This window comes from Penaeus vannamei, chromosome 33, assembly GCF_042767895.1.
Source record: "Penaeus vannamei isolate JL-2024 chromosome 33, ASM4276789v1, whole genome shotgun sequence".
In the NCBI taxonomy this organism is placed as follows: Eukaryota; Metazoa; Arthropoda; class Malacostraca; order Decapoda; family Penaeidae; genus Penaeus; species Penaeus vannamei.
In genome coordinates, this window is record NC_091581.1 from 19,957,496 (window position 1) to 19,972,495 (window position 15,000).

The 15,000-nt window shown below is 33.9% G+C and overlaps 1 protein-coding gene across 4 annotated transcripts; it reads right to left on the reverse strand.

Annotated features, from left to right (window-relative positions):
* Positions 1-938: 938 nt before the first annotated feature.
* Positions 939-12,790, reverse strand: Max (MYC associated factor X). 4 transcript variants are annotated; one of them, XM_027370238.2, is made up of 4 exons: positions 12,344-12,790; positions 9,855-10,016; positions 9,171-9,303; positions 939-3,841 (listed from the first exon to the last, which is right to left on the reverse strand). In XM_027370238.2, the coding sequence occupies exons 1-4, from the start codon at positions 12,380-12,382 to the stop codon at positions 3,672-3,674; spliced, it is 504 nt and encodes a 167-aa protein (XP_027226039.1). In that variant the 5' UTR covers positions 12,383-12,790; the 3' UTR covers positions 939-3,671. The 4 variants fall into 4 exon arrangements, with proteins under 4 accessions (XP_027226039.1, XP_027226040.1, XP_027226038.1 ...); XM_027370239.2 differs by having other exon boundaries at positions 9,171-9,294; positions 12,344-12,770; XM_027370237.2 differs by having other exon boundaries at positions 939-3,856; positions 9,171-9,294; positions 12,344-12,770.
* Between the last annotated feature and the right edge of the window lie 2,210 nt (positions 12,791-15,000).

Genomic DNA, 15,000 nt, shown 5'->3' on the forward strand with positions numbered 1-15,000 from the left:
CCTTATCCAGTTGTTGAGAACACTCACCCTCTGCAGCTGAGAGGGTAGCTACTGAGTCTGGTGCTCAAACTGAAATAACCATTATGTATTATCTTAATAAAAATGTCTGTCATTTTAGTGGAGAAATTATTGACTTTATCTCTTAAAAAAAAATCAAAATCCATGAGTTTCTGGGGGCTTTGCCTCCTGGTCCCCTACCAGGCCTGCAGCTCCCAGGACCCTTGAGTATTTTTGGTTGGAACATACTTTGCCCCACCACTTCAAAATACCTTCCTACAATTATGTATACACATTCCTCATTTCATCAAACAAATCATATATGACACATATATATTGTATTAAATCTCTAATTTAATTTCACATTTACAGACGTATTCTAACTCAATTTCACTTATAAATTTATACCCTATTTTACTTCATTTACATATCAGCATTTCAAATGTACAGACTTGTATTCTAACTCAATTTCACTTTTATAAATCTATGCTCTATTTTACTTCATTTACAAATCTGCATTTCCCTTGAAAACACTCGCACAAAACGACCACGTATGATAAAAAATTCTTACAACAATATGAGTCAAAAGTGAATTAAAACTGAACCTAAATTACGAAGCTGCTCAAGAAAATGATCACTCCAAAAGATGTTTTATAAATAACCCGTTTTCTATTAGCAAATTACAAGATTAGAGCCAGATTGAGATACAGTGATTTTTTTTATGAGGAATAAATCAAGGCATTGATAATATTAACATCTGAAATAAAAATTTCAATATTCAATCCCATACACCAAAAATATTCTGCTTCTTTGCTCTGGCTACACACTGGGATTATTTCCAGTACAACTTCATACAATAAGTTCTCCCCCATCCATATACAAAATGTTTCAAACCAAAGTACCACCTGGTTATATATATGATTAAAATAAGAGGACACAAATCATTAACAGAAGTTTATTACATACAAGGAAATGGGAAAGTAACAGCTTCATTAAACAAATAAAAAAAAAATATCCAAGGTAACAAGAAAAAGAAATTGACACATCGCACCACCACCTTGGCTTAGATTTCCTTTCATATGCCATTATCATTAGTCAAATTATTTCACTGGTGTTTCATTGAAAACCACTTTTGTTCTCTTATGCTGCTATTTTTCTAATGATGTTCTTACTTATTCCAAAATACATACTCTTCTGTTTCTACTTTTTTCCTCTATGCAAAGGAGTCGTAATAAATCTTTTCACACATTTTTGAAGCTGTCTATAGAAATGGGAAATGTATGGAAGTGATTGTAATCATCAAAGACATAACATGGGGATATTGTCATCATATCTTCAGTATATAACTGCACACTTACTTCATAATGGTATGTCTACGTATTCCCCACACTTTCTTCCTTTTAATATCTACATGCTATCAGCACAAAGGACTATAATAATCTCTCTATAATAAAATCTCAAGAAAAATATAAATATATAATACTGGATCTGTTGAATTAATGTTTGTTTCAATTTATCTACACATTTAAAAAATTATTCTTCACAAGATACTTTTCCTAAAAAAATTTCCTTAGACTTCTTGTTCCTTTATGAACATTTTTTTCCTTTATGCCTTGATAACTAATCACTAAGCAAAGAGAAAATAGTTATTAATTACATATAGAATCAAATGTATCTGTTAATGGCAGTAAGTCATTCTGGGAGTTTGCTTGTGAAGTGGCTGAAATCTACATGTTTTAAGTTTGCTCTTCAGCAAGATGTTAATTGTCTTTAAGACAAGCAATCTGGAATGTCATATTTCTGAACACATTTATATGAACACATAATCAGGCCTGTTCCGGCTTTAGTAGTTGAAGCATTTAAAGAAGGAAAACAAGTGATATAAGAGTACATTGCAAAAATTGAACATGTCTTGTTTTCTTTATCATTTCTCTATATACACTGTGAGCAAGGATTAAATGCAGATACATGTCAAGAAATGACAATTTGCAGTAAAGGAGAGAAATTAACAATTAATGAAAGAAGGTATCTATTCATGCCAAGTAAAACTGGGCCCACTTGTCACATGGATAGTATCTTTGTCATGTACATTTGAGCCTGCTCTCTGCTGTGTGAATTAGTTCACTTCTTTGACCCAAACTGCATTGACTGTGGAGGTACAAGCACTTCAAGGTAGGCTTATGGTCTCTTTTTAGCCTCATTAGCTGAAAGATCATGTGTACTGCAGCCAAAATTATAGAGACAAAAGGACACAACATTTCCTGTGTTTCTAGTTCTGCTTGTGGAGCCTAACTTGTGGTTCAGTATGGCGCAGGAAAATACATCACCATCTGCTTATATTGGCTTCATTCTACTAAATCTTTATATTCCATGGAACCCTCCTTAAACACATTACTGAAGCAATTGTACATCTCAATGATACACCACTTGGCATCATAACTGCATTTTCTTCTCCTTCAATTAATACATGGATGTCACCATATCCCCAGGAAATTTTATAATATACACTATGTCTGAACATCAATATCTTTATTTTTTTCAAGTTTTAATACTGTACATAAATATAGAATCTTCTGGAAATGTGTGGAATTTAAAGAATAAAGTTTTGAAAATCAATAATAATAAACAGCAAGGAAATAAAAAAAAACACATGAGAAAAAAATTCACACACTTCTCCATCATTTACACTTAAACTCTTATAACCAACAGACCCAAATTGCTACCACTACATGAGAAAATTTCTCTCCTACTTTCTTCAGCATTACACCCAGTCAATCATACTTTGAACTGTTACATTTCAAGCCTAAAAATATAAACTGGAAAAAAAGGAAAAAAAATCATACATCTGAAATTAATGACATCTTGCTATATATCAACAGCTTTTATTCTTCTCTCTGGCAGTGTAAATTTTCACCATTTACACCTGGGGATTAGTTTTCGTATCAGTGTTGACAGTTCCAGAAAAAGAAATCCTTCATTATTTTAAAATCTTGACTTGGGACCCTAAAAATGTGCTGAAACATTGGAGGTAACCAACTAGTCGTGTATAACGTAAGAAATATATACATACTACATCAAGCACCTCCAATGCACATAGCTAGACACAGATGTTAAAAAAATAAAAAATTAAAAAATTGAAAAATCATAAATAAAATAAAGTAACAAAACATGTTAATAATAACAATAACAATAAAATAATCCTTCGTAATCACTCAAGAAACAAGTGCACCAGTACAAAACGCACCAACATCTAAAGCCAAGATCTAACGTATGAAAGTGGTAAAAAAAAAATAAAAAAAAAAAAAAAAAAAAAAAGCTAACAGAAACTAGAAAGAGGAGGGGGAAATGTTAAGCTCTGAAATATGGCCTTTTGCAAATTTGTACAACTGTTTGAGACTTTGGTTACCCCCAAAAGCCATCTTCTAAGAAACTGAAACCTTGGAACTATTATGCTTTGTACCCCTACATAAAACTCCATCACTGCTCTGCTCTATGAACTGACATTTTTCTGTTGTTGCATTACAGAATGGGAGGGAACAAAAAGAAAAGTTATAACTGTCATTTTACGTGCGCGCTCTCTTTCTCTCTCCACCTTCTTCCTTTTTTTCTTCAATGTTCTTCCTTTCTCTCAGATATCAACTGGCAATGTACAGGCTTCCCACCCGCTGCTTTAGCTACGTCTTCAGCTTCTTTCGACGGACGCTGTTCGACATCTCAGAGTCACTGGTGTCCGACCCAGAGCCGTCAAACTCCACAAGGGAACCCGCTTTGTTGTTGAGAAGAGCATTGTTGCTGGTCATAGCTGCGAAGTTGCCAGTGTACTTGGTCTTCTCTAAAGAACGGACTGGAAAAGATCGAACTAAATCAGTTGCTGCAGTGAACACTGCAGGTGGGCGGAAAAATAAGCAAAGACATAATCCCATCTCACTGTATAAAAGCTTAAACCCTGGATGACAGGTAAATGAATAGTACAGTGAGAAATAAAATTAAAAGGTGAAAATCTTTATCATGAAAAATTAAAACTGCAACATCTTTTGATGTACCTCTAGATATTAATGCAGAATTCTTATAACACATTTAGTTATCAATTCCCTTAGTACATTAAAAACAATAATAATTTCCTATATAACACCTTTTTCCATTTCGATAATTTCTCTCTCTCTCTCTCTTTCTCTCATTCTCTCTCTCTCTCTCTCCCTCTCATTCTCTCATTCTCTCTCTCTCTCTCCCTCTCATTCTCTCTCTCTCTCTCCCTCTCATTCTCTCTCTCTCTCTTCCTCTCATTCTCTCTCTCTCTCTCCCTCTCATTCTCTCTCTCTCTTATTCACCCTCTCTCTTATACTCTCTCATTCTTGTACTCTCTCCCTCTTATTCTCTCTCTCTCTTATTCTCTCTCTCTCTCTTTCTCTCTCTCTCTCTTTCTCTCTCTCTCTTATTCTCTCTCTCTCTTATTCTCTCTCTCTCTTATTCTCTCTCTCTCTTATTCTCTCTCTCTCTTATTCTCTCTCTCTCTTATTCTCTCTCTCTCTTATTCTCTCTCTCTCTTATTCTCTCTCTCTCTTATTCTCTCTCTCTCTTATTCTCTCTCTCTCTCTCTCTCTCTCTCTCTCTCTCTCTCTCTCTCGGTCTCTCTCGCTCTCTCGCTCTTTCTCTCTCTCGCTCTCTCGCTCTCTCGCTCTTTCTCTCTCTCGCTCTCTCGGTCTCTCGCTCTTTCTCTCTCGCTCCTGCTCTTTCTCTCTCTCTCGCTCTCTCTCTCTCGCTCTTTCTCTCTCTCTCTCTCGCTCTCTCTCTCCCTTTCTCTCTCGCTCTCGCTTCTCATTCTCTCTCTCTCCTTCTCATTCTCTCTCTCTCCTTCTCATTCTCTCTCTCTCCTTCTCATTCTCTCTCTCTCCTTCTCATTCTCTCTCTCTCCTTCTCATTCTCTCTCTCTCCTTCTCATTCTCTCTCTCTCTCCTTCTCATTCTCTCTCTCTCTCCTTCTCATTCTCTCTCTCTCTCCTTCTCATTCTCTCTCTCTCTCCTTCTCATTCTCTCTCTCTCCTTCTCATTCTCTCTCTCTCCTTCTCATTCTCTCTCTCTCCTTCTCATTCTCTCTCTCTCCTTCTCATTCTCTCTCTCTCCTTCTCATTCTCTCTCTCTCCTTCTCATTCTCTCTCTCTCCTTCTCATTCTCTCTCTCTCCTTCTCATTCTCATTCTCTCCTTCTCATTCTCATTCTCTCCTTCTCATTCTCATTCTCTCCTTCTCCTTCTCATTCTCATTCTCTCTCTCTCCTTCTCATTCTCTCTCTCTCCTTCTCATTCTCTCTCTCTCCTTCTCATTCTCTCTCTCTCCTTCTCATTCTCTCTCTCTCCTTCTCTCTCATTCTCTCATGCTCTCTCTCTATTCTCTCATGCTCTCTCTCTATTCTCTCATGCTCTCTCTCTATTCTCTCATGCTCTCTCTCTATTCTCTCATGCTCTCTCTCTATTCTCTCATGCTCTCTCTCTATTCTCTCATGCTTTCTCTCTATTCTCTCATGCTCTCTCTCTATTCTCTCATGATCTCTCTCTATTCTCTCATGATCTCTCTCTATTCTCTCATGATCTCTCTCTATTCTCTCATGCTCTCTCTCTATTCTCTCATGCTCTCTCTCTATTCTCTCATGCTCTCTCTCTATTCTCTCATGCTCTCTCTCTATTCTCTCATGCTCTCTCTCTATTCTCTCATGCTCTCTCTCTATTCTCTCATGCTCTCTCTCTATTCTCTCATGCTCTCTCTCTATTCTCTCATGCTCTCTCTCTATTCTCTCATGCTCTCTCTCTATTCTCTCATGCTCTCTCCCTCCTTCTCTCATGCTCTCTCCCTCCTTCTCTCATGCTCTCTCCCTCCTTCTCTCATGCTCTCTCCCTCCTTCTCTCATGCTCTCTCCCTCCTTCTCTCATGCTCTCTCCCTCCTTCTCTCATGCTCTCTCCCTCCTTCTCTCATGCTCTCTCCCTCCTTCTCTCATGCTCTCATTCTCTCACTCACTCTCATTCTCTCACTCACTCACTTCCAAATAAATAGCAATGACACTACTACAGGAAAGACTTAAAAAGAGAAAAAATGGCTGAACATCATACATATTGCTTGCAATGGTACATTTGGAAGGCGATAATCCCCGTTTCTGGGCCAGTTTGGGAACCTGTCCGTGCACTCCCTGCCTCGGGCGAAGAAGAAGAAGAAGAAGAAGAAGAAGAAGAAGAAGAAGAAGAAGAAGAAGAAGAAGAAGAAGAAGAAGAAGAAGAAGAAGAAGAAGACGAAGAAGAAGACGAAGAAGAAGAAGAAGAAGAAGAAGAAGAAGAAGAAGAAGAAGAAGAAGAAGAAGAAGAAGAAGAAGAAGAAGAAGAAGAAGAAGAAGAAGAAGAAGAAGAAAAAAGAGTATAAGCTCCGATCTAGCGTCGTATTCCTGGCATCGCATACGTGTGACACTCTTCGCAAGTGGGTTAACATTCTGATTCTGGGAACACTGGTCTTCAGGAATAATGGAAAATAACTAACCACAATCAATCTTCTTACAAAATTTGACTTAAAACTCTAAACAGACACTTAAAATGTTCAGAGAACTTTATTAAATTAATAATACAGTAAAGGGTTTATGTAAATTCCATGTGACGTATCACTTTTGTTTTAATTATTTGAGGTTAATCAATTAATATTCCCTAATATAAACTACATAACAAATTGAATTTTGTTAATACTTCCTCTCCTTCAACTGTAAAGAACATGCAAGAAAGTATACCCTAACCTGTCACCAATAAACTAGGTGGTTGGTCCTTCAGCCACTGACCCTGCTTGCATTAGCAGTATATTGCACCTGTTTGTGCATTTTGAGTGTTAGCTTTTTCTTTTATTCTTTACAGCCTTTATGTAGTGCATGTGACACTTGGAGATCCAAACACAAAATAAGCAATGTATGTGCATTGCATTCCTTCCTCTGACCATGCTTCAAGTGCTTGACTGTGATTCACCCAACTGATTATTATTCTTTGTACTTCTTTAAGTATTCTTATGGGTTGAGGAATCACTATGGAATAAACTGAATATGTTAAAATTACAATCTGTATCCCTTCAAATCAAACACTGAAAAGACATCTGAGAGTTATACAACCAATTATAAGAAAACCCATACAGTTACAGCCTTTGATGGAATTAGCTGGAATTGCACCTCCCTCAAATTATCAAATTACAGTTGACCTACCTTTGTTTTGCAAAACTACAATCAAGCCAACTTTGCTTTATTTCTCTATAAGTGAACCAATTTTTCTAAAAGCTTTTAACTCTCTATCCTTAACCCACTTGTGCCGTGAGTCTCACATGTGAAACGGCCAGAAAATAAACATAGCTAGCTGCCCCACCGGTGTGACGCTAGATCGGAGCTTGCTCTGATCTTGTTGCCCGTGGTAGGTGGCGTGCGGACTCGTTCTCAGACTGACCCGCACGCCAATTTTAATACCACCCATAAACCAGGATTATCGGCTTCCAAATGGAACATCGCTAGTGGGTTGACAGCCAACTCTGTCATCTTCTTTGGATGAGCCCATCCTCTAGTCTTTAACCCAAATGAGATAAATAACTGCTATGAGTCAATTTACTGGTGACTGACCAATGCTGTGGTTACATGATATTTGGACAAAATTGTTTATAGGCAACTAGAGAACTGTAGCAAAAAGATACAAGGTAGCAGAGGGAAACCTATCAGTTATAAAACAAAATTTAGAGAGAGAGCAATAATATCATAGAATGTTACAATGGACAGAAGTCCTGAACCAGGAGAGGGAAATGGAGTACCTCTGTACATCAACAAGGCTTTTTGCACTTTTCTTGCAATTTGTTAAAAGACTAACACTACTTGGGTGGATGTCATCAAAAGTCAATCATCTTAACTTCTTCACTAAAGTCCTCAAAAGAAAGGACATCATTATTCATAATGGAATTCTATGGGTGTTGCTGGTCCAATATTCCAAAGTGAGGAGACAAAATTTATAAAGATTAAGAGAAATCTCCCAAAGAGTACTTTAGGACAACCAAGACTCATCAAGCATTGGTCAAACTGGCATAATTATAAAACAGATAAATGGTTTACTGAAATAACATCACTTGGCATCATCATATTCAAGAAATAAATCTATTTCCCTGATTAATTTCATCATATGATAAGAGAGTAAGTTTTTAAAATATATATATTGTTACTTGGCTATGCCCTTTACCTTTAATATTCAGTATTCAGATATTTAATACATTGGTGCAAGGTACATGCACTGTTCAGCTCATTTTTGCCTCATGAATTATCTTTGCAGGGACAGCTCTACAAGCATATAAGTCATAAAAAAATCAATTATTAATTCCTAGCTAACATCACTTGATTACCCATTTTTCTTGTACTATTTGCTAATACTGTTATTCCTAATATTAAACTACAGTTCTCCATGTTCACTAAGTGAAAAGCTGACTTGAAAAAGCTTATACAGTGAACCCTCGTTTTTTGCGGGGGTTACGTTCCAAAAAGAACCCGTGATAGGCGAAATCCGTGAAGTAGTAAGCTTTATTTTTTTTTTACAATCATTATACAATGAAATACTCTACAAAACATTGAAACCAAAGAACAAAACCTTTTTACAGGCCCAAGCATTTGTTTAACAAATAAAAGTACTGTATAAACGTTTTTTTTTTTTTTAACAAAACTGCTGTACTGTAAAATAATAATTTTAATCATCAATACCAACTGAAGGCTTCATGGGTTTTAGAGAAAATTTGCAAACTTGAATTTGGCAAGCTGTTTTACGTACATGTACATATCAAACTGTAACGTTATTGACACACAGGCAGAGAAGAAGCGGAGAGAGAGACTGTTTAGCCAATCAGAATACAGAACACAATGCACAATGCAAATCCGTGAAGCAGCGAGAACGTGAAAGGTGAACCGCGAGGGTTCACTGTATACTAATTTATTTCGAGCAACACAGTGAGGTTGCAGTATAAGACAAAATCAGTGACTAGGGATCTGCATATCTTAATCAGCCCAAATACGACCCAACATCTACCTTGCATTGAAAAATTCTACAATTTTTACATCCAATCAACCCTACCTCTAAATTTTAAAAGCAATAACACAAAGCTAGATTCATTCCTACATCAAACAAACAGCCATCTTACTCTGGTTTTCAAGAAGAGTGTTCTGCTTCTTCAGATCATCAATGTCCTGCTGGTGAGCGGAATTCTTCTGCCTCATGAACTCAATGTAATCGGCAGCTTTTTTCAATATTTGTGCACGGCTGGCCTGCGAAGACTACTTTCATTAGTGAAAACCAACCATTCTTCTGACCAAAGTCTACTCCACTAAAATAATAACACACAATCACTCATACATTCACTTTCTTTAAGAGACCTACATGCTGTAAGAATGTTAATAATGTGTCACTCAGTCTAGATGAAGACCATGTTAATGAACATCACTTCAACCAGAAACTGGAGACAGTCAAATGCCATTTTGATAGAAAAAATGTTTTCTTCATACGGCAAGAAATATTTTTATTAACAATATAAAAAAATAAATAGACAACAAAAGCAGTAATAGCTAGTCAGATAGGACATTAGAAAAGACTAAAATAAATTCAACATCACTTTACTGACTCATGAAAGTTGAGTATTCCTAATACTGACCTAATAATGAATATCAGTTCAACCCTTAAAACTCTTCTATGCTCTTCTAAGGTCTCCCTCTTATGCCTCCCACATTAATGTCAAATGCTAATCCCAACTAAGGCCAAAACATGACATGACTACATCACATTTATTCATTCCTTTCATCCTCATTCCACCTATAATTGTCTTGCCCACCTTCTCTCCATGCAGAGAAGGCACAGAATCTCTCAAGGAACAAAAGGAATCCTTGATGTGATCGCGGCGTTTTCTCTCGAGGGCATTATGGTGCGCCCTCTTCTCCGCCTGCGATGCAAACTGGAACTCCCCGCGTGTGCCCCCTTGCAGTGACTCATCATCCTGAGAAACAATTGGTTATTATAATTTTTTTTTCTTTCATTCATTCAAGCAGTAAGTACTTAATTCTGTAAGTATTCTAGAGAAGAAAAATCAAACTATCAGGTGTTGACTGAATTCTATGGTAAGATGACTTGCTTCCCATATATACAAAAATACTGTGAAAAAAACTAAAAGCTTAAAACTTATTCTAGATACATAGATAGCATCCACATACAAATATAACCCTTATACAGATTGTGATAAACAGAAAATATATGTAAGACCATAAATTTGAATCCAATTTTGTGAAGACTTTTGAGGCAGCATTAATTCTTTACAATAAATGTTTCTAGACACCCACAGTGCCTTTCATAGTGTTTTTACATAGTTAATTCATGCAAAAATTGCAATATAGGTAATTGTTACCAAGAGCTACCAACCCTCTAGAGACTAAGCCCCAAACCTGGATATCATGTAAACCCAAACACCCAACCTAACCTTTTCTACCTTCTATTCACTCTCTAGACAGGGGTGCAAGCCCCCTTTTACCTCCCTTTCTTAGCACTTCGTGGCAACTTAGGCTGTGTGAGTGCTATGGTCATAGTCTCTGAGCAGTGATATGCAGCAGATATTTTCATTTACCAGCAAATGTGAGGCTGCTGCAGCTTCAATTATATTATATCTTACTCTATTTTTTACACTCTATAAAAAGGTCGTGTCCATTCAGTGCGTCGCCCTCGGTAACTTATACCATAACTGTTTATCAAATTTATGCCTGTCCTGTTGTGTCCTGCTTTGCTATGGACTCTACACTTCAACAAATAAACCTCCTTTGGCTATGTTCTGGCATTAAAGACTTCACTGATCATCATGGCAATTTGTAACTTAATAAAAAGCCAGCCCAAACTCTATCTTGCAAAAGTGTGAGGGAAAGGTTCACTGACTTTTGCCAGAGCATAAAGTACAAAGCCCACTACATCTCATCAGACGATCCTGTTCTGAGCAACTACTCATACACGAAGAATCTAGTCTGCAACTGTAAGCTATATATACTCAGGTTTCTTCTTCAATCGACTCTTCATTACTCGTTATGTGAATTTTACCACAGAAATAGGTGGTTCCCACAAGAAAAGGGTTCAGGGAATGCGTTCCTTTTCTAAACTGTAAATTATAAAGCTAATTCAAAATGGAGAAACTAAGTATAATTATTGCAAATGAAATTCATATATAAAATCAACTTTTGTAATCTCACATTTACATACATTTTTTTTAATACTTCTGCCAATCAGATCGCAGAGTTTTTAGTATCATTGGATTCCTCTCACCGTCTATAATGCAAATATGTAGGTTTTATTGCATGGAAGCCACCCCTAACCCCACATTCTTGACCCCAATAGCAGAGGTGGGCATGAAAGGTATCAGGGAAATTGTGGGGTAAAATGTAAATGATATACATAGAATCAGTCAGTACGCGGTCTAAAGCAGAGGGCTGAGCCGCCTGCACCCCCCATAGGGGGCTAACACCCCTAAACCCCGGCCCAGGAAAACAAAGATTCCTCCATGAATTCACAGCAGGCGTGAGTGTATGACTGCCAAGCAGGAGCTGCGTTGCCAAGCTCTTTCTTGCAGTGAATTAGTGGAGGATTCTTTGTTTTCCTGGCCTGGGGTTGAGGTATCAGGAAGTTGCAGGGGGCACAGCCCCCTGCATTACACAATATAGTGACTGATTCTGTGTATATCCTTTACATTTTACCTCGCAGTTTCCCTGGTACCTTTCATTGCCTCCCTTGCAATCAGGGCCAAGAATGTGGGGTGTTTGGGGGGTTTCCACACAATCATTTTTATATATTTGAACACTAGACAGTGAAAGGAATCCAACAATAGCGAAATCGTCGCGATCCATTTGGCGTATTCCAAAAAATAACCAAATAACCCTTACATTGCAGGTTACTTGTTAAATCTACCCCTTCTTTAGAGTGGCAGGTATGTGGTTAGCATTTAATATATTTGAGTATACACAAAGATAGTGAGTCCTGATTGTAATGAAAACAGAATTTAATGATTATTTATAGTTGACGTCACTAAATACTCAAAAACTTTACGAGCTTTCACTAATTCCTTATATGTAATTATCCTATTCCTAAATTCACTCCCTTTTACACCCATAATATCCTCCAATAAGCCTAACCCCCTTCAAACTCAATCTGAAACAGCCACACACCAACAAATTATGAAGTAAAAAATTATACTGTAAACGACAAGAAACGCAATCACAGTAACCCATTATTAAAAAAAAAAAAATGTATAAGATTCCGTTCCTTTCCAAGAAAAACGTCTCCCTCACTCACATCACTCTCAATGTCGATATCCCTCTCTTCATCGCTCATTTTTTCCAATTCATCCCCGAAATTGGCAGAAAATCGTGAAAAAATCTTGTCACTTTGCGTCTCCCCTTCTTCTTCACGGGATCAATATGGCCGTGGGTCTACTGCGTTCGAGTTGCGTGAAAAAAATCTTGTGTATATTACTGTTCTGAGGGATATTTTCTTTATTTTCCTGTGTATACTAAGTTGTAAATAAAATACTATTTGTGTTATAGATATCTGTCATCTGTGTCTGTCTTCCATGAGGTATATATAGGGATGGGGTTAAAAGATGGAGTTCCAATATTCTTTTAATTTTCTTTAGTTTTACTTTTTGGTATGGTAGGTTTAATTTGTTTAAATATGATAGGTGTGATTGAGGATTGTGAGGTTTCGTCTACGTGTCTCTTTTCCATTGTTTTTCGCTCTCCCTCTCAGCTTGTAGTTTGTCAGGAATCAGGAAAAGTTCCAACATTTATTTTTCCTTAGTATATACATTATTTTTTTAGTGACTATAATATGCTCAATTTCTATTGAAATAATTGTTTTCACTTCTTGTTTATTTTAGTTTATCTATTTTATCTTCCAGTCTTTATCTATTAGATTATCTGGTCTAAGAAAGTTCCATTTTTACGTGTCTATACCTTTCTTTGAGGGAGGAAGAAAAAAGTTTGTGTTTTATATGTATCTTCTAAACGCCAGTAAACATACTACTGTTTTAACTACAATAACTTTATCATAAAATGATGCATGCTTCATAATAATAAAAAAAATTATACACAACCGCCGTGTCTCTGCATAAACACATACGAATCATTATTAGTATAATGGTAATGATGATGTTGATGATAACAATTTTGTTGATAATGATAAAGAACAATGATGATTAATAATAATGATAATAATAATAATGATAATAATAATGATAATAATAACAACAACAACAATAATAATGATAATAATGAAAATAATAATAATAATAATGATAATAATAAAAAATATTATTGTTATTATTATTATTATTATTATTATTATTATTATCATTATTATTGTTATTATTATTATTATTATTATTATTATTATTATTATTATTATTATTATTATTATTATTATTATTATTATTATTATTATTATTATTAATATTATCATTATTATTATTATTATTATTATTATTATCATTATCATTATTATTATTATTATTATTATTATTATTATTATTATTATTATTATTATTATTATTATTATTACTATTATTATCATCATCATTATTATTAGTAGTAGTAGTAGTAGTACTAATAGAAGTAGTATCACAATAATAATAATAATAATAATAATGATAATAATAATAATGATGATAATAATAATAATGATAATAATAATAATAATAATAATAATAATAATAATAATAATAATAATAATAATAATAATAATAATAATAATAATAATAATAATAATAATAATAATGATAATGATAATAATAATAATAACTATAATAACAATAGTAACAATAATAATAATGGTAATGATAATAACAATAATCATGATACTAATGATAAAATACTACTATTACTACTACTACTACTACTACTACTACTACTACTACTACTACTACTACTACTACTAATAATAATAATAATAATAATAATAATAATGATAATAATGATAATGACAAAAGTTAATAAAGCGAATAAGGATGATAAGGATAATAAAGATGATAATAATAATGTTTATAAAGAGTAACAAAAGTAATGAGAATAACAATGATAACAATATCAATCAAATTATAACAGTAATAGTAGAAATAATAATGATAAAGATAATGATAATAATAATGATAGTGATAATAATGATGATAATATTAGTCATTTTTATTATCATATCAAAGACAAAACAATAACAATAGCAACAATGATAATGATAATAACAATAATGACAATGATCATAATAATAATAATCACAACAACAATAATAATAATTATTATTATTATCATTATTATTATTATTATTATTATAATGATGATAATAATAACAATAATTATAATGATAATGATAATGATGATGATAATAACAATAATAATAATAGTAGTAGTGAAAATGATAATAATAATAATAATAATAATAATAATAATAACAATAATAATAATAATGATAATAATAATATAATAGTAATAATGAAAATGATAATACTAATGATAATTATAATAATAATTATAATTATGATAATTATGATAATTATAATAATAATGATAATCATAATAAGGATTGCTATACTGATGATAATGGAAATAATGATAAGGATGATAATAATAATAACAATGATAATAATTATGAAAATGATAATAATAATAACAACAACAACAACAACAATAACAAAAATAATAATAATGATAATAATAGTAATAATAATAATAATAATAATAATAATAATAATAATAATAATAATAATAATAATAATAATAATAACAGTAATGATGATATAAATAATCATAGCAGTAATGATGATGATGATGATAACAGAAATGATAACAACAGCAATAATAATGATGATAATAAAGATAATGATAATGATAATAACAACAACAACTGTAATGGTAATAATAACAATGATAATGAAAATGATAATTATAATAATAATTACTATT